The following is a 20,411-nucleotide window of genomic DNA, read 5'->3' as shown; positions in this document are numbered from 1 at the left end:
GAGAAAATAATATTTTGGGACAGGGTTTAGCAGACTTTTTATAAAGCACTAGAGGGACTTCCCTGGTGGCGCAGTGGTTAAGAATCTGCCTGCCGATGAAGGGGACATGGGTTCGATCCCTGGTCCGGGAAGATCCCACATGCCGCAGAGCAACTAAACCCGGGTGCCACAACTATTGGGCCTGCACTCTAGAGCCCGCAAACCACAACTACTGAGCCCCTGTGCTGCAACTACTGAAGCCCGCACACCTAGTGCCCATGCTCCGAAACAAAAGAAGCCACCGCGGTGAGAAGCCTGCACACCGCAAGAAGAGTAGCCCCCGCTCGCCGCAACTAAAGAAAGCCCATGTGCAGCAGCGAAGACCCAACACAGCCATAAATAAATAAATAAATAAAAATGAAGCCCTAAAGAGTAAATATTTTTGGCTCTGTGGGCCACTGATCTCTGTCACAGCTACTCAACTCTGCCATTGTAGGATTAAAGCAGCCATAGACAACGTGTAAATGAATGAGTGTGGCTGTGCTCCAATAAAACTTAATTTATAAAAACAAGTGGCAGGCCAGATGTGTCCTGCAAGCTGTGGTTTGCCAACTCCTGAAAATGATAAAAGTTTTTTTTTTATTCCTTGCAAATGTACATGGAAGACTACAAAGAATTATACTATTTTATTTGTGACTGGTGAAATAAGTTTGAGATCAATTTGTTTCTATTATATGATGTTGCCTGTATGTGAACATTACAGTTTTAGAGATACTTTATATGTGTGTACCTGGCTATCTAAATAATATTTGTTCATAAAGGTAGTTTCTTTAGTGGTTCTCTATTTTTTTAAATTAATTAATTAATTAATTTGTTTATTTTTGGCTGCATTGGGTCTTTGCTGCTACGCGCGGGCCACCTCCAGTTGTGGTGAGCAGGGGCTACCCTTCGCCGCGGTTCACGGGCCTCTCACCGCGGTGGCCTCTCCTGTTGCGGAGCACAGGCTTCAGGCGCACGGGCCTCAGTAGTTATGGCACACAGGCTCAGTTGCTCTGCAGTATGTGGGATCTTCCCGGACCAGGGATCGAACCCGTGTCTCCTTCATTGGCAGGCGGATTCCCAACCACTGAGCTACCAGGGAAGCCCAGTGGTTCTCTATTTGAAGAGGGTTTTTAAAATCGTTTTTTGGATTTTTTTGTTGTTGTTGTTGTTTTGGAGAGCAAGAGTAGTTCATATGTATCCTATGGCATTTTTCACTTAAGACAGTGTACTTTAAATAATCCATAATGAATTATTCATATTGGAAGATACTTATGATAGCACTATATTAGACCATATTTAAATTTTCACTATACCTATATTTTGTATTGAGATCATAGCTTTTCAAAGAGAAACTACAAATTTTCTTAAAAGAGAACTTCTAATATAACTTTTAAAAGAGGAACTTAATTTTTTAAAAGTCAGTTGAATGACAACTTTGGGGTTTTTGGTGAAATAAGAATAGCAAAAGTAGTATATATTCAACCATACATTGTAGAACTGTGTGTTTGTGTGTGTGTGTTTAAAATATTTTTCTGATAATCTAGAGTTCTACTCCAGAGTTCTGTTCTAGAGACTGCCATCTGGTTGGAATATAACCATATCAGTTCATCAAAAGTGATCTAAATACCCTATTATATTTGAAATTGGAAAGCTAGCTTATTCTTTTTATAAATTTCCAGTTTTTATTAATTTTTTTACATGGAAATAATTTTAAAATTTTAAACAAAGCAAAAATCACTTCAGTATATGACCTGGTTTAATTTATAATAGGATACTAGGTTGTTATTCATGTGTGTTTGGCAGTTTTTTATAGAGCATTCCTGACAGTATGTGCTGTAGGGGATGAAGAAGAGAAAGGTATCATGTCTTCAGGGAGCTTTGATGACAAAGGAGCTACTTTCTTGGGTTAATAAAATATATTCACTAAACTACTGTCTCAAGATAACTATGTTCTAAAGCTGTATTACATTAGTACTACTTAAAGGACTTTGTTTCTGGATAAAAATTGCTGTAAATGTGATTGTTTACCTTGCATTCTTTTCTTTTGCTGCAGTATGAATTTGAGTGAAAGGCCAAAAGAAATCAAAATCTTCGGAATGGAACAAAAATTCAGAATACCTTCACAAGAAACATCCACTGTGAAGGAACCCCACAAAGTAAACTCTAATAATAATAATATAGTATCAAATACTCTTGTTAGTATGAAAATCCCAAACTATCAGCTTTCACCAACTAAATTCCCAGGTGTAAATAAAAGTAAAGATTGGGCTTCTCAGCATCAGCAAACCAACTCCATTAAAAACTACTTTCAGCCATCTACCAAAAAAAGGTATAATTTTTAATAATACTGCTCTGTGTGTCCAAAAATATTAATATTTGTTATACGATTGTAGAATGGTACTAAGTCCATGTTCTGCTTAAGTATGCTTCTGTGGAAAGCTGTGGCCCTTTGAGCTTATTCCCTCTCAGAAATGTCCAAGTCTCCTTCTTTACTAAGGTCATTAGATACATTTTCCCTCAACTTTTTCCTTCTGTTGTTTCATTTGCTGTACTTTTCTTGAAGAAGAGGTTTCCCACACCTCAGCTTTTTTGACCTACCTATTTCCCTTGGTCATGTCTCTCATTTCCTCTAGGACCATGCTTCATCAATTATTCTTAATTTCTAGCATGCTTAATATCTTCTTCTAGGTCCTTTTCTTCTGTGTTCAAAGACTATCTCATTTTCAGTTTTTAAAACCTTCCCTTGACTTGATTTGTTCCTCTAGCTACTGCCCTTTATCTTTTACAATCACTGTTAAACTTCTCATAAAGAGGAGATTATTGTTATTGTTCCCATTTCTGTATGAAATATTTCTTAACTTGCAATATTTCATCTTGACATGACATCCTTGAAAGTAATCATTGACACAAGTTGCCACCTCTTGTGGCCTTTTGGTAACACTCAACTCTTGAACCTTTGTTATCCTTCTGGTCTCTTCTTGGCTTTTGTGGTAGTGTCCTATCCTGGGGGGGGGGTTTTGTTTTTTTTTTTTTTGCCTCTCTTTCTCCTTTGCTCCCTTTGAGGACTTCTTTTCATCCTGCTATGTATATTGTACTTCAGGTTACAGATGATGAGTATATTTGGTCCTGACTTATTCTTTAAGCATCACTTCTACTTTCCCACAGAAATCTCCTGCTTTTTCCCCTAATCATAGGCCTAAAACTTTCTCCCCTGTCACTGCCTTGTATATATATTTTTGTTAGTAATTTACTTTGTCAAAATCTTTGACTGTTTCTCCTCTGCCTCCCCAAACCAGTACTGCTGATTCTTATTTTCCTTGTCTTATAAATTCCTCTGTTTCCATCTGTTTGTGTTGCTAGCTCTCTGGTTCAAACGCTGATCATTTAAATTATTACAAAAATCTTCTTGATTGGTTTATTTAGGACCCTGACATTAGATTAGTATTATTAAAATATCAGTCTAACTGTTCCAGTTCAACATGAATCCAGTAAACTAGAGAGCAGAGACCCAAGTTTTTGTTCCTCTGTGGGCCTCAGTACAGTTTAAATGAGACAGGTATTCAGTACTCATTGAATGAATGATACAGTATTGTATAGAATATCCTTAGTCATATATTCACATATTACTTGCAGTATATAGTTTATACTGTATTCTGGATTTAGCCACTTTGACTTACTATCTTGAATCTAGCTCTCATTAACCCATCAGGTTTTAGTCCCAGGGTAATTTTTCCATGTCCACAGTTTCCCTACATTATAAAGTAAGCTGTTGTTTCCTGACAACAAGTCTTTTATTTTTTATTTATTTTTTTGTTGCGGTACGCGGGCCTCTCACTGTTGTGGCCCCTCCCGTTGTGGAGCACAGGCTCCAGACGCACAGGCTCAGTGGCCATGGCTCACGGGCCCAGCCGCTCCGCAACACGTGGAATCTTCCCAGACCAGGGCACGAACCCGTGTCCCCTGCCTCGGCAGGAGGACTCTCAACCACTGCGCCACCAGGGAAGCCCCAAGTCTTTTGTATTTTATATTTTTCTACCTTTTCCTCCACACTGATTCATCAACTACTGCAACTTCCAGCAAAGAAGATAGACATTTCCCTATTTTTTAAGCCATGGAATTGACCAGTCCTATCAAAACAGTAGAGTGTGTATGAATTATGTACTGTTTTCAGATGTCTGTTTTTTTTATTTCTGGTGAGATTGTTAATCAGTAAAACCAAGAATATTGTTAATTAAATGAAGAAGGGGCTGAATACTGCCAAACTAAAAAATTACTTAGCTGTGTTCATTTTCTGTTTTTGTTTTCTTCTCTCCTTTTTTGAACCTAAGGGAAAGGGATGAAGAAAATCAAGAAATGTCTGTACCTAAATCAGGAAGAATAGAAATGTCTTGTTCTCTTTTAGAACAAACACAACCTACTACATCCTCAGTATGGAGCAATAAGGAGCAGCAGAATGAGCCTGTGGGAAAAAACCCAGATAACTCGTATGCAGATATAGATTTAAAATCCACTGTGAAAAATTCTGCCAATAAATCTCTCTCTACAGAAAAACTAAGATCAGAAAAAAGAAAAGAAACTGATGATTTAGCCATAGAAGATGAAGTATTGGAACAGTTATTGAACAACAAAAAAACAGAGTTAGAAATTGAAGTGAAAGTTCAAAAACAAGAGGAAGATGTCAATATTAGAAAAAGGCCAAGATTGGATATAGAAACAAATGGCACTTGTAATGATGAAGCAATACCAGAAAGTAACAAAATCTCTGTAAGTAACATTTTTTAATAAGTATTGCAAATAGGAACATAGAATGTTAAAAAGTACTTGAGGTATTTGTATTGACAGTATGAGCAGTCATGATGTTTATTTGGGGGAAAAAATTAGTATCTTCTACACCTAGTATTAAGTATAAGAATTTGTTGCTTGATAGGGTAAATGTTAAAAATACAATGATTCTTTGACTATATATAATAAATGACAACGAATAAAACTTATTCATGACTTTTTTTTTTAAAGAATCAATTTTATTTATTTATTTATTTTTGGTTGCACACGAGCTTTCTCTAGTTGCAGCGAGCAGGGGCTACTCTTCATTGTGGTTGTGGCGCGTGGGGGCTACTCTTCATTGCAGTGCGTGGGCTTCTTACTCTGGTGGCTTCTCTTGTTGCAGAGCACGGCTCTAGGCAGGTGGACTTCAGTGGTTGTGGCGCGCAGGCTCAGTAGTTGTGGCTTGTGGGCTTTAGAGCACAGGCTAAGTAGTTGTGGTGCACGGGCTTAGTTGCTCCGTGGCATGTGAGATCTTTCTGGAGCAGGACTCGAACCCGTGTCCCCTGCATTGGCAGGCGGATTCTTTTTTTTTTTTTTTTTTTTTTTTTTTTTGCGGTATGCGGGCCTCTCACTGTTGTGGCCTCCCCCGTTGCGGAGCACAGGCTCCGGACGCGCAGGCTCAGCGGCCATGGCCCACGGGCCCAGCCGCTCCGCGGCACATGGGATCCTCCCAGACCGGGGCACGAACCCGCATCCCCTGCATCGGCAGGCGGACCCTCAACCACTTGCGCCACCAGGGAGGCCCTGGCAGGCGGATTCTTAACCACTGCGCCACCAGGGAAGTCCCCATGATTGTTTTAATAGATTTCCAGGCTGTACTATTTTATTATATCAGACATTTGGGCATGATGGTAAGTATAGGAGGAGCTTTAATAGAGTAAACAGGCACAGAGAGATGAAGAAATTTAGTAAAAACAAAGTATCTACTAAATAAATTTTTAGGATAGAACATGAATAACATCACTCGGGATTTTTAATTTTCATTTTTATCTTTAATGTTCTGTCCTCTTTTCATGAAGTTGGTAATTTTTCTTACCCACTTTGGTCTAAGAAAACTCTTTAGATTATTTTGTATTTTATGCATCATTAAGTTACCTACTGTTGGTGGACTGGTTACCTCATTAGGTGAGAGCACAGGTACAATGATTTGATAAGCATTTGTTGAGAACCTAGTGTGTATCAAGCACTATATAAATCTATAACTACTATTGAAAAATCAAAATATATGTCCTGTTTAGCTTGTATACTGGCATCTTCATATGAGGTAGAAAATCCTTATTGTTTGTTATTCCTTATGAGTGAATACTTAATGCCGTTTTGTGGACCAACTGCATCAGAATCACCTATTGAGCTTTTTAAAAATAGGGATTCCCATGGCTTCCCTGGTGGCGCAGTGGTTGAGAGTCCACCTGCCAATGCAGGGGACACGGGTTCGTGCCCCGGACCGGGAAGATCCCACATGCCACGGAGCGACTAGGCCCGTGAGCCATGGCCGCTGAGCCTGCGCGTCGGGAGCCTGTGCTCCACAACGGGAGAGGCCACAACAGTGAGAGGCCTGCGTACCACAAAAAAAAAAAAAAAAAATAGGGATTCCCAGACCAAAGCCCCAGAGGTCCTGGTTCAGCACATCCAGTTTTCTTCCCAGAATAAGTTCCCTCACTGTATTAGTTAAGAATTCCTTTTGCTGTCTTTAAAAAATTCTAAAATCAGTGGCTTAAATAAGATAGGGCCAAGATTTACATGCTGTATAATGATATAAGGGAATATAATTATTTTATTTTGCTCTACGATTCTGCAGCATAATTTCCTTTGTCCTTATTTTACTATTTTAGAATTCATGACATTCTGAATAAAAATATGGTACAACATAAATATGTTGTAGCAGATGTTTGGAGAGTGAATAGCAACTCAATTGTGACAAGACTTCTGGATATACTAAAGTTAAATCACTGTATTTTAGCACTATACTTTTTTAGTAAGAACCTTGTTAACAAAAGTAATTTTGCTTTCAATGTAAGATAATTTTATAAAACTTTTTACTTTGAAATAATTGCTGATTCACATGCAGTTGTAAGAAATTATATAGAAACATTCCATATACCTTTCACCCTGTTTCCCCTAATTGTAACATCTTGCATAACTTAAGTATAATATCAAAACCAGGAAATTGACATTGATATAATTCATCAACCTTACTCAGTGTGAAATTATTTTTAATTCTTTCATTTTTACTGTTTTAAGAATTTGTTGTCTGAAGGTCCTTGTGGATACTCGTGAATTAAAAGAATTACACTTAATTTTTCTAGCTACAGAAGTGATTATCAGAAAAAATATTTCTTAATCCTTTCATTTAAAAAACGTTTTGCACTTTTAAGAAGGCAAAAATGTCATACTTCTCTCTGGCATTGGATTCCTTAGCTGTATATCAGAAGGGCATTTTCTAAAATATATTGATGATAGAACTACCGTTTTTCTATTTTGGGATTAAATATGGATTCTAGCATGTCTGTAAGATTTACTATAAGCTGAAATAGAAAGCTATTGGCTAGATAACCCTGCTAGGCATTTATCCTTGTGTAAATGACAGCTGTGTTGGGGTCTTGGCCTTACTTTCAATTTCCCAGTCTCCATAAAATGCAAACATGTCTCCATATCCTTGTTAACATTCCTCCTAACAGCACCCCCTGTCTACAGAATATCTCTTCTTCACCTCTTTCCACCCTTCTATTCTAAATTAAGTTTTCCTCTTTTCTTACTATATAGCATCTTTGAAAGCCCAGCAATTATACCTACCACTTACTGGGTACCATCATGCTGTTTATAGCAGCTTGCAGTAAAGTAGTACTATACACATTGAACAGATGTGGAAACTGCAGTGGGAGTTAAGTAACTTGCCAAAGTGACTTACCTAGGTTTTGACAGCTGAGACAAAAATGCAGGGTCCACCCTGTTCTTTTGGCTGTTTCTTTTGTCAGGTTTCTCAGAATGTCATTCATTCACTTATTTATTCTAGGCATTGGGCATGCAAACATGAAAGGCAGTCTGAGAGAATAAGTTTGATAGGCCTTTAGGAAGTAGAATCTCTAAGACTTGGTGATTGACTCAATATGAGAAATGAGGAGAGAGGAAAGAGTGTAGAAGTCCCAAGCTTGCAGTCGAAGGGTCTGGGTAGGCTGTAGTATGATTCTCTGAGATAGGAAATAAAAACTTTCTCAAGAGGTTAAGCAAGTTTGAGGGAGTAGGACAGGATGGGGAAAATGTATGGGGGAGTAAAATGTTCTGATCGTAGTAACAACTTCCAGTGGGTAATGTATGTGAAAATACTCACTCAGTAAAAGGGTACATGGTAGGCTTGGAATCGAAATTTTTAATCTTACTACTGACAAATAGCATTAATTTTCTTTAGTCTCTAAGCAAGCACAGAGTACATCTTGCTTTTTCTTTCCAACTTTCTTCTTACTAAAAATTTTCTGAACTTTTATTACTGAATCATTGAAAATTTGATGTAAAATGATATGCCCCCTATTGTATACAAAGGAATTGTAGTTTTTATTGGAAGTATTAGCTATCTGTGTAATATACTTTTGTCTAGTATGTGTTCTGGATATATGAATATGAAGGATAGTATGATTTTGTATAAGGCAGTCTCCATAAATATCTTGAACAATTAAAATAACTCTTTTGTCTTGGATTAAGGATGACTTAACATTCAATTCTAAATAAATTTGGATAGACTTCTTTAAAAATTTGTTTTTTATTTTTGACTGTAAAAGTAATACACGATCATGTAGAAATATGAAAAATAAAGAAAAACATTACAGTTTGTTGATAATTCTGCCATCTGCAGATAACCATAGTCAATATTTTGTCATTTTCTTTTTTTTTCAATTTTTTTTTTTTTTTAATGTTGGTTCATTGGTTTGTTTATTTATTTATTTTTGGCTGTGTTGGGTCTTCGTTTCTGTGCGAGGGCTTTCTCCAGTTGCGGGAAGCGGGGGCCACTCTTCATCGTGGTGCATGGGCCTCTCACTATCGTGGCCTCTCTTGTTGCGGAGCGCAGGGTCCAGACACGCAGGCTCAGTAGTTGTGGCTCACGGGCCTAGTTGCTCCGCGGCATGTGGGATCCTCCCAGACCAGGGCTCGAACCCATGTCCCCTGCATCAGCAGGCAGATTCTCAACCACTGTGCCACCAGGGAAGCCCTGGCATTTTCTTTTTTAAATCTTATTTTTCAAATTGGACTCATAAGTTAATGCAATTTTATAGCCATTTTAAATTAATTTGTATTATCATTTCTCATATTACATTCTTTAGGTGTATAACTTGTATGAACTTAAATTGCTTCTTGTTCTTTACTCTTATAACTCATATGACAGTCTTTTTCTATGTATATTTCTATTCTCATGTCGTAGTTTCTCTAGGAAAGATGCTTGAAAGTGAAATAACTGGGTCAAGAGCATGAGTATCTTTGAGGTTTTCAGAAAGGTACCATCTTATTACTCTTATGAGCAAAATTTTTTATTTCTTTAGCAAGAAAATGAAATTGCGAAGAAGTGTGAGCTCAAGAATCACTCTGGTCAACTAAAGAACTATCTGTGAGGGATTTGTATTTTATTTTTATAAAGATTTGACTTGTATGGACCATCATTGCATCAATTTCTGTCAGTATATTCTTAGGATTAATTGATTGTCTTTCTATAGTTTTGGTCTATTTCATAATTATGCCTCCTCTGGAAATGGATAGATCATATTATAACCATGGTATAGCTAAAAGAGTATGGACAAAGCCTGAGTGTAATTCCCTGCCCTCTACTCCATAGATAGTGACCTTGAAAACGTCATTTTCACATTTATGAACCTCAAGTCTTTTGTTTATAAAATCAGGTTAACACTTTTACAACAGGGTTGTTGTTTATATCCAAAAGAGAACAAAATACAAAAGTATTAGGCCATTGTTATTTTGAGTTCCTGATTACATTCTGTCACTGTCGCATGAACCTTTTCTTTTGACTTTTCCCTTTTTTCTTCTCTCCCTGACTGTTTTTATCTTAGTCCTGTTAGCAGCTTCCAAATGGATATATAGTAAAGCAGTTTAAAAAACTAAGATAGCCTTGAGCAGCTATAAGAATGTGGATATGTAACTAGCTAGTTAGTTAATAGTAAGTGACATAAAGAATCTCTTCCAGCAACAGGAAGGAATCTTCAGGCTGATTTAATAATTATTAATCTGGAATAAAAAAGTGGCTTTCAGTGAATGAGGTGGTGTGCCCAGAATTAATGATTGCTTTTTTTGAGGTGTCCAAAATAATAAAAAATATAAATTATCGAATATCCAAGAAACCTTAAACATAGTATAGAGAACTTCTAGAATGGATTGTATAATAATCTCGGTGTATGGTTTTAATGAAAAGAAGCAGACTATTTCTTGCCAAGAAAATGTATACAAGAAGATAAATTGTTTATTGGGATAACTTTTATTAGAATATGCTACTAAATTTCAAACACTTTATGGTTTTTTAGCCTTCTCTCATAGATAGTGTGTTATAAATGTTTCTAAAGTTGTAGAGTACTTGAGTAATTTTCTGGTTTTTAAATAGATATGATTTGATTTCAAGTACAAAGTTCAGGTGCCAGAAATAAACCTTTTTTTTTTTTTTACTGTTTTTGTGGGTATTTGAACTTTTTTCTGTAAACTCCTAAATGACAAGTGATTTTCCTTTTCCTTCTAATTTCTTCTCTCCATCTTAACACCATTTAAGAACAATGATGAACTTCAGGATGATGGTGAGATGCTTCCAAAGAAGGTGTTACTGACTGAGTTTAGGTCACTGGTGGTTCGTAACTCTACTTCTAGAAATGCATCCAGTGTAAATAATGATTATGGTGAACTAAAGAATTTCAAGAAATTCAAAAAGGTATGTATTCCTTTAACTAAAATATCACAAGAGGCCAGTGTTTGAAATATTTTTAGAAATATGCTAACTAGTAATAAAAGCAGTTTATGTTGAAAAGTGATGCTATTTCTTCTGCTTAAAACAGTTAAAAACTACTAAGGACATAAATTGACACTTAAATGAATATATAAAACAAACTTTATTAAGGTTAAATTCTTTAAAGGATGCTGTTTACCTGTTTTTTTCTACCTTAAGCAGCAGGCTTTTGGCTGTATCGACAGTGTCCTCCTAGTTCTTTTTTTTTTTTTTTTTTTTTTTTATGTCTTTTGGCCGCGCAGCATGGCTTGCGGGATCTTAGTTCCCTGACCCGGAATGAGACCTGTGTCCTCGGCGGTGAATGCGTGGGGTGCTAACCACTGAACTGCCAGGAAATTCCCAGGTCCTCCTATTTTCTAATATTGATCTATGACTACCTGAAGAGGTTCTTTAACTTAGGACTTTGTGATGATAACAGATTTGTTCAAAATAACTGAGCGCATTTAATAATGAAAACTAGGCATTTTATTATTACTTGTGTATATTAAACAAAATATAAATATGTATACTGAATATCAGATCTGAGTTCCTCCTGCTTTAGTAACTGACAAGATATTTAAGAGAATTTTTTTCCCTTTTTTTTTGAATTTTATTTATTTTTTATACAGCAGGTTCTTATTAGTTATCCATTTTATACATATTAGTGTATATATGTCAATCAGAATCTCCCAATTCATCCCACCACTATCACCACCCCCTGCCACTTTCCCCCCTTGGTGACCATATGTTTGTTCTCTACATCTGTGTCTCTATTTCTGCCCTGCAAACCGGTTCATCTGTACCATTTTTCTAGGTTCCACATATATGCATTAATATATGATATTTGTTGTTCTAAGAGAATATTTCTGATCCAGTCTGTATTAATGCAAGCTTACTTTACGTTCAGTATCGTGTTGCAAAATCTCATTGTTAAATCAAAATTCAAAAGGCATACTAATTTTTTAAATTAAGTTACCAAACAAAAATCAATAATACTCAATAAAAAGAAGCTTAACTGGATTGCCTCTAGTGAAAGAATTTGTTTGACTTTTTCCAATGGAACAGCTCTATTTCCTCTCACACTCATTTTCATTTATAATATATAAACATCTTTAGTACTTATATGTGATTTACAGTCTTTGTTTTTTTTAAGCTTTTTTTAAAAAAAGATTGTCAATTTTTTAGTGCATTTACCAAGGTTTCCTATTTAACAGGTCAAATTTCCTGGAGCAGGAAAACTTCCACACATCATTGGAGGATCAGATCTAATAGCTCATCATGCCCGAAAGAATACAGAATTAGAGGAGTGGTTGAGGCAGGAAATGGAGGTTAGTAGGAAGTAAGACCCAGTAACTTGTTTGATTTGTATTTTGATCCCTTGTGATTTCCTTAGAGCAAATTCTTCTTAAAACCAAACTTAAGGTGAGTGACCTAAGGTTATTCTTCCAGAAAAATTCCTGAGTTACAGAGCATTAAGATTAATTTGTACCTTTCCATAACACTTCATTAAGGGACTTCTAGATTTATTGATCATATCCTATCTAATATGACACCTAAGCCTCAGGAAACCAAACCTCAGTTATAATGCTCTTTTGGGAAAATATGAAATGCTTTACAGCTCTCCATGTTAGAATGTGGTTTCCAAAAACTCACTGTTTTACAGCTATTGGCTACAAGTAAATATTTATAAACTACTATAATGAGAACTCACAGGGAAGAATACAAAAATATGCTTCTTTTACCTTCTCCCTGGGTGTTTTGAGTACTAGTGTATGTTATATAACAAGACTGTCCACGTGATCCATAATTCTTTCAACCCCTTTTTTTAAACTGGTGAATTTGATAAAAATTCATTAAAGTTGGGAGCTTTTTAATATAGAAGTACTACATGGAAGTTAAGAATTCAGAAACATATGACCATTGAATTGAGAGATAATCAGAGTCTGTATCCAAAGGTAGAAAGTCTTCTTCTTAGTTTTGTATTGTGTGATTATCCAGTGCTACTGAAACCCAAAGGTGGGCTCCATTGGTCATCTCAATGAGCTGTTTGAAGTAGGGCTGTTTGGTAATTAGGGGATAGGGACAATATCTCTTTCTTGCACTCTGATGTGACATAAGTTAAACCCCACTTTCTTCTCAATGTATCTTAGCTCCTTTCTGTATATTTCACTGCTTTGTTTCTTTGGATTGTACTTGGTAATTTCTTCAGATTGTCTTCCAGTTTAGTACTTCTCTCTTCAGCTCTGTCTGGTTGATACTTTATTCATCCATTGAGTTTTCATTCAACCTATTGGATTTTTTCATTTCTGGAAATCTTTGTCATTTATTTCTAAATCTTGTTCCCTGCTGACATTTTAAAGTTCCTCTCTTGTATTCTTTTCCTAATGATACCAATACCTAAAGTGTTGATCTGTTTAATCTAGTTCTCTCTTATGGTGCCTTGTTTCCAAGTATGTATTTTGTGATCTTTGAATGTGAACTGCTCATTTTCCTTGGAACTTGATCTGTGGGAATTCCTTAAGTCCTAATTTGAGGTTTATTTCCTCCTGAAAAGATATGTTTGTGTCTGCCAATCTTGTTCTACCAATATGAGACTACTTTAATCTCTGCTTGTGATGTTTTTGGATCATTCAGGTAGTTAATATATTTGGACCAGAAGCTTGGGTGAAGGCTACCTTGTCATTATAAACTTAGTGAGATTTTTTATTTCTTTCTTTCACCCTGTGTCAGGGTCAAGATAGGCAAGTTTCTTTGCTGTCTCCTTTTGTGTTGTAGAGTTTGTTCCTCTTTCGCTCTTTAGTGCTGGAGTCTTTTATTCTATTTATCTTGGATTTTCTTTAATAATGCTCATTTCCTGTACAGACATCAAAGGAGAGCCTGGGTTTTTTTGTGCTTTGTAGATCCCCCCAGGGCAGGGCAAAAGCTGGCTTTGGTACTTGGTAACATCTCAGGATTTATATTTTGCTTTATTATGGGTTTAATGTAGTATTCAGAAATTTGTTTTTAAACATGCTTTTTTTAATCAAAAAATTGTTAGGTCACTTAAAAATAGGGTTGTCAGGATTTTTAATGTCAGAAAATGGAAGAATGGAGGTACCATCCTTCATTCTTTTTTGAAAGGATAACTGGCTTTGTCATTTTATAAATGTGCATTCCAAATAATTATGGTAGTACACAAAAGAATGAAGAAGTGAAAATCCTAAGTACCCATTTAGACATTAAATACATAATGTTCCAGATGTCTCTTTATTGAGGAGGAGTGGAGGCAGGGGGGAATAATGTAGGAAGGGAAGGAGAGAGATTGATAGAAGGAAGTAAAACTGAAAGCATTGCTGAATTCGTATAAATGTTTCTTCCTTCCAGATATTTCCTGAGATCCCTAAATAAGAAAAACACTATCAGGTTAGAATCAGTATTTGTTTCAAACTACATATTTTGATTTTAGATACTGTTTGTTGGCTCCTGCTGTGAAGAGTGAGGAAATTATTTGTGCTTCCTCTACTTCACCGCCCACACCTCATGCCAGTGCCCCTTTTCCCCCTTTTTAGGTGACTTGCGTGCCTACAGTATTCCTTCTTAGGCTTGAAAGTCAGTAACAGTCAGAATATATCTCAGTGTTGATCATTCCCTTCATTTTTCCCAGAGTAAAGTATGCTATTTTGATTTGTAGGTGCAGTTCTTTTTTATTTCAAGGAACTTTTCTATTACATCTTTAAAAACATTTTTATATTTGCTGGGTTCTCTACATTTAAGACATAACTCTCCTTTTATTAAATCACCTTTGCCCTTCACATCCATTTCTTCTACGTTCATTGTGGTTTTCTTAAGCTCTTTCACTATATCAGAAATTCAAATTTCAGTTGTATCTCTTCTGTTCCTCACCAGCTATGTTATGTGACCTTGAGGAAATTACTTCTTTATCCTTCTGTTTCCTCCTGTGCAGAATGGGAACAATAATAGTACCTCCATTTCACAGGCTTTTTGTGAGAATAACATACGATACTACTTAATAAAGCATTTATAACAGTGGAAACAGTGTTAGCTATTTCTCATTTATTTAATTCTGAAATGGTGTTAGAGTTTTCAGTTTGTTTACTTAGCATTCATTCCCATTTCATTTCATTGTGTTTTTTCTATATTTAACTTTCTTGTTCTTGTTTTATTGCTTTCATGTTCTTATTAATTTTATTTATTTTTTATTTATGGATTATTATTTCTTTCAGACTAGATTCTTTAACTGTCTTTTGCAGGTTCTATTCCAGTCTCTCTCTTTTTTTCCATCTGGATGTGGAGTGGCTTTCCTGTTTTCTTTCATCTTGCAGCTATTTAAAGTAAAATACCCTGTCCAGATATTGTTTGCTGTGTGAAACATCATATGACATCTTATTGCAGGGATTACATTCTGAAACCAGTTTGTGAAGCAAAAATTGAATGTCGTTGAAATCACTCCTACCCATCTTAGCTTGTTCATAAAAAACAGAATTATCCTGATGCCTCCATACTGTTGGTATGGCAGCATGTTCAGTCAGAGGCACATTGCATGTCCCATCTAGTTTCTATTGCCTGAAAACATTGAATTGAGGAAAGGGGAGGGTCAGATAAGCTGTGTGCAGCTCTTTCTTGGAACTGGAATTAAATATGTACCAGGGAGTATATCTTATCCCAGAAGAGAATAACTTACATTTTAGGTTATTTGCCTAATTTGTCAGGGATACTGGAGCCTATGCCTTTGGTCAGTGTCAGTCCCACTTACCTCTCCATGCCATTAGTCCCCTCCCAGCAGTCCACCAGCAGTTGTTTTCTCTTTCTTGCTCAGGCTACTTTTTCCCAAATTTGTATTATTAGTAAGAATTCTCAGGTTTGGACAGTTCTGTAGCACTTTTTAATGAGTTGGGGGAGGGTTAGGAATCAGTTGCATTAACCTTTTGGTTCTTTGCACAAACACCTTTTTGAAGTCTGTGGCGTGGGGTTATGCACTTCTTGATTAATTATAGCTGTCGAGTTTTATTTGTTCTTGGATGGGGAGGAGTTGACAGAATGATGGTGCAGCTGCTGACTTTTTCCTACCTTTCATTTATTTCATTAGCATTAGTAGAGAGGCTGTGTCCTAGATTTATTCTACCAAATCTCTCCTTTTTTTGCTAGAACAATTTTAGGTGCTCTAGGTAAGATTTGCTCTCTAAGATAATAGAGTTGACTTTGTTCTTCTACATGGCTGCAGCTTCTATGTATAAATGTGCTACTGTCTTGATGTTTCCCTAGGCTTGCTCTAGCTACTCTTCTGTATTCCCTGCCTTTGTTCTTTTTCGGCCCTCCTTTTTCTTCTTTTGCTGCAGACCAGTCTTAGTTTTCATAATCACTTAGTTCCCAAACTTTCTTTGAATATAGGATATTTTTATTCTGTGCATTAAACGTAATAACTCTTTGACCTCTACCCAACCTTATTTGACTTTTGAAAGACTGTGATTTGTAGTTCTCCCAAGTTCTCCCAAGCCACTGAAAAATGCCAGTAATAGGAGGATTTCTGTTTTTTAATACTTTTTTATTTAATGATTTTACTAAGATATATAAGATAAAGCTGATATTTCTTTACTATTTAAACTTTAAAATTAGCATCCCTTACTAGGAAGCCTCTAAGATTATTTAGGAGAATGATCCCAGCAGATTTTTTGACAACTGCTTTATGAAAATCATGTGCCTTCCCATTTGTGTCCTGCTATACTTATTAGAAAATGTAAAAGATGTAATTTCAGTTTGACATTTCACTGTATGAATAGAAAATCATTCTATAAGTTTGAATCCCTGCAAGTCTTCTTCTAGGCCCTTTCCGAAGACTCAGAAGCAGTGTAACAGCCTGGTTAATAGGTGGTGCTTTTATTCAAGGAGACCTGGTCAATACCAGTTCTTCCATATGACAATTTTTTGATTTTCTACAACGTACTTAACCTAAGTCTCTGCTTCCTTATTGGTTAAAATTGGAATAATAGTGTAAAAGTAGTAATGAGATTATATGAAGATTAAATGAGTTCTTTTTAGAAACAGTTTTAAGATAGTATCTGGAAGTACACAAATGTAAATTACTTACAGTAAACAAACAGTATCTCCATTCAGAGAACTTACAGTTTTTTAGTGGAGATGTGATATAAATAATTATAACAGAAGATAGAAATTGATGAACATCTAGGAGTCACATAGGTAAAGTTCTGTGGGAGTTCTTCATAGCAGACTTACTTTTAAATGAAGAGGATTAGAAAGCCATTGTTAAAGAGGTGAAGAACATGTTCCTTGATGCATAGTAGACACTAAACAATTATTGAGTGAATGCACCTTGAAAGATGGTCAGATGTGGAAAGAGGAGGATACTGTATCACACTTCTTGTCATGAAAAAAGCAGAGAGAGTCCCAGTATATTTGTTCGGAGGTGAGCCTGGTTTTTTGTTTGTTTTGTTTGTTTTGTCTTTTTGTGTGATTCAGTTTAACTGGCATAGAGGGTTCATGAAGAGGAGAGTGAGAAGTGATTGAGGAAGTAGAATGGAGCCAGGTTATGAAGAGCCTTTCCCATTTAAGGGTCAGACTCATGAGTTTGTGTTTTCTTTGGTAGGTGGGAGAAGTCATTGAAGGGTTTTGAATGGCACATGATAGGATCATACATACTGAAGTCCATCATACTGGACTTTAGGAAGATGTACCCAGCACAGGGTATTTCCAGTCCTAACTGTCAAAGGTGCTTTAGGAGTTTGGTGAGTTTGTGTTTTTAATTATTTTGTGGGTGAGGTGATTCAGCAGCAACTTCTGAGTCCTGGTTTGGGGCTGTGAGGAAGAGAGCCACTTTACCTGCAGAGCTGCTCTGGTTGAAGGTGGGGTAAATATTGCCCTCTCAGCCCCTCCATCAGTGGTATGATCTCAAAACACTGAAATTTCATTTAGTAAAAGGGTTCTCCTGGAAAAAAATGGTTAAAAACTCAACAAGTTAGCAATGTATGTGTTGGTTGCCTTTGAGAGGAGATTGGCTGGAGAAAGTTGTTCAGTTAGAGGACTTTTGCAGTAATCTTGGCATGAAGTGAATACGGAACAGACCTGTTGAATGGGCAAGAAGTCATAGAGGCAAAAACTTATAGACCTGGTGATCTCTGGGATGTGATCACCCAGCATGGCAATTTCATTAACTATATTTTCATCACTTAGCAAGTTTTTGAAACTATGTTAATTTTGACAGGTGCAAAATCAACATGCAAAAGAAGAATCTCTTGCTGATGAACTCTTTAGGTAAAGTTTAATTTCAGTTTTCTCCTGAATCTTTGTATATAAAATTCATTTCTATTGATAGAGTTTAAATATTTGTTTCTTCTATCCTTAGAAATAGACACTTCAGTACCTTCACTGAAAGAATATTTTGTCTTGTTTTTAATATAGGTATTTCTTTTTACTACTTGAGCACCTCTTAATTGGGTTTACTGGATATAGCTTCAAGGTTTGAGCTTAATTCACTTATACTATATCACAAGATATTTAAAATTTATTTGGGGCATTTAGGCAAAAGAAGGGTCCTGAGCTGGGTGAATTTGGCTGATAAATTTGTGAGATTTTCAGCTCTGAGTAAAAGTATGAATGAATGGGGTTTTGAAAGAAGACAAGTAAAATACCAGACCATTTGTTAGTTTTATTTGGCACATACATAAAAATAAGAAGCTGGATTAGAGTTTCAAAGCAGGTTTTTGTGGGAGGGTTAGAGGAGTTATAATGGATGATTATAATTTAATTCTGATTTAACATTTTCAGCATTCCTGCAGACCCAACAAACATTATAATAATTAGCTCACAAATATTCATAAACAATATTGTAGGTAGATACTGGCTAGGGGAGAATAACGTTTTCCCAAGAAATACTGTATTTTTGAGTCTGTTTTGTAACCAATTTGATTCTTTAATTTCATTATTGACAGTGTGAATCATTGATGAAAATGTTGACAGATGGTGCTGATTTTTCATAAGTACAGTCAGATAGGAATAGTTGCCCAACTACATTGTTTGTTATAGGAGAAGACTTTACAACATAATTATATTTTAGGTTCATTATGCTCTTGGTGAAAATGGTATAATTTAATTTGGGAGTGGAGAGGTTTGCAGCCATCCTGGAGGAAGTATAAAAACATATATTAATTTTTAAACTTGTTTTCATTAATTATTTTAGTGCTTTTACAGGATTTTTTGATGATGTTTTACCAAATATTCATCAAAGCAGCATCAAAAGGATAAATGACAGTAAAAATGTCAGTACTTAATATCTGATCCCAAGGATAAAATTAGCATTCTCATTTCTGTTTGCAAAAGTGTGTCATATTTTGAAAGCCCTATAACTTGAAAAGTGAAAGGAATGCTGTCATTTATCTAGATATCATTTAACTGTTTCTTTCTTTGCAGATACAATCCTAATGTAAAAAGGAGAAGATAACAGGGTTTTATGAAGAAGCCATGGAAAAACATTTCCTATCAAGTATTTACATCGAGTTTCCTCTGGGATACATGCATATAGTGTATAGAAGATTTAAGTTTATGGCCTAAATTTGTTAAATAAAATGAACAAAACTCCATTTCTTTTGTGTGTGACAATTAGTATTGTTTATTCTGTTTTCAGTCTTTGTTATCTAATCTTTTATAATTTTTTTTTCATTTTTAAATGTTACTTTAACTTACTGAATAGTTACTATGGTCACAGTTCAAAATTCTAAAACTATAAAAAGGGTAAAAGATTAAAAGGTCTCCCTTCTACCACTGTCCTAGCTATTCGTTTCCCCTCCTCTGAAAAAATCCATGACACTCATTTCTTATGAGGCTTTACAGAGATTTTTAATGTCTATTCAAATTTCTCTGCATATCATTTTTCAGTAATTTCCTATAAAAATGATAGCATAATATATACAGTGTTCTGTACCTTATTTTTCACTGACTAGATTGGAAGGTTATAGTCATATCCGAACATAATTTTTTTCTGTTTATTATTTTTTTCTTTTCCATTATGCCATAGTCTTCCCTGAGCTGAAGTAACCCAAGTGAAATAGATTTCAGTGTTGAAGATGTCACCCACATATTATTCTAGTACTGGAAATGATAGTGGAACACTTCATCAAGCTTCTGGATAGATCTCACTAGAATGAGATAAGACCTATTTGGTGTTCTTACTGAGCTGGGTGTTTTGAGCCTTTTTAGAATCCTAGTTTTTGTATCTATAAAGTAGAAATGGTAAGATTGTCTTCATCCTACCTTAAAGGGAGATAGTAAGAAGAAAAGAATGTCTTTTTCCAAATTTTGTCATATAGACAGCTTTGGCTGTACATTATAATTAGGGTAAAGTCTTTTTATCTGCTCTAAGGACTGATGCATTTTGTCTTAGGAGGTAGAACATGCTTTTTATACTGACTGAAAACTTCCTAGTTTCACGTAGGTTCTGCCACCCCTTTTTAGGTTGTGAGAGATAGCCTAGCGTGAAAAGTTATATCATAAGTTAATTTGTAGTGTTGCTAAGCCTGCATGGAAGATTTAGTGTTCCTTCATATTCAGTCAGGGGAAGTCACCACATTTAAGTATCTGGCTAATCTCC

The 20,411-nt window shown here is 35.7% G+C and overlaps 1 protein-coding gene across 1 annotated transcript in view; it reads left to right on the top strand.

Annotated features, from left to right (window-relative positions):
- The window catches only part of NBN (nibrin), a 46,526-nt gene extending 27,129 nt beyond the window's left edge, over positions 1 to 19,397 (top strand). Inside the window, exons 10-15 of the mRNA XM_060115568.1 lie at positions 2,075 to 2,350; positions 4,350 to 4,785; positions 10,604 to 10,759; positions 12,028 to 12,141; positions 18,030 to 18,079; positions 19,235 to 19,397. Of these exons, the coding sequence (XP_059971551.1) occupies positions 2,075 to 2,350; positions 4,350 to 4,785; positions 10,604 to 10,759; positions 12,028 to 12,141; positions 18,030 to 18,079; positions 19,235 to 19,265 (1,063 nt within the window). The 3' untranslated portion in view covers positions 19,266 to 19,397. The remainder of the gene's footprint in view (positions 1 to 2,074; positions 2,351 to 4,349; positions 4,786 to 10,603; positions 10,760 to 12,027; positions 12,142 to 18,029; positions 18,080 to 19,234) is intronic.
- The last annotated feature ends 1,014 nt before the right edge of the window (positions 19,398 to 20,411 follow it).

The sequence above is a fragment of the Mesoplodon densirostris genome, chromosome 13 (genome assembly GCF_025265405.1).
Source record: "Mesoplodon densirostris isolate mMesDen1 chromosome 13, mMesDen1 primary haplotype, whole genome shotgun sequence".
Classification (NCBI taxonomy): Eukaryota; Metazoa; Chordata; class Mammalia; order Artiodactyla; family Ziphiidae; genus Mesoplodon; species Mesoplodon densirostris.
Note: the sequence above shows the minus strand (reverse complement) of the source record. Positions and strands in the feature narration are given on the sequence as shown.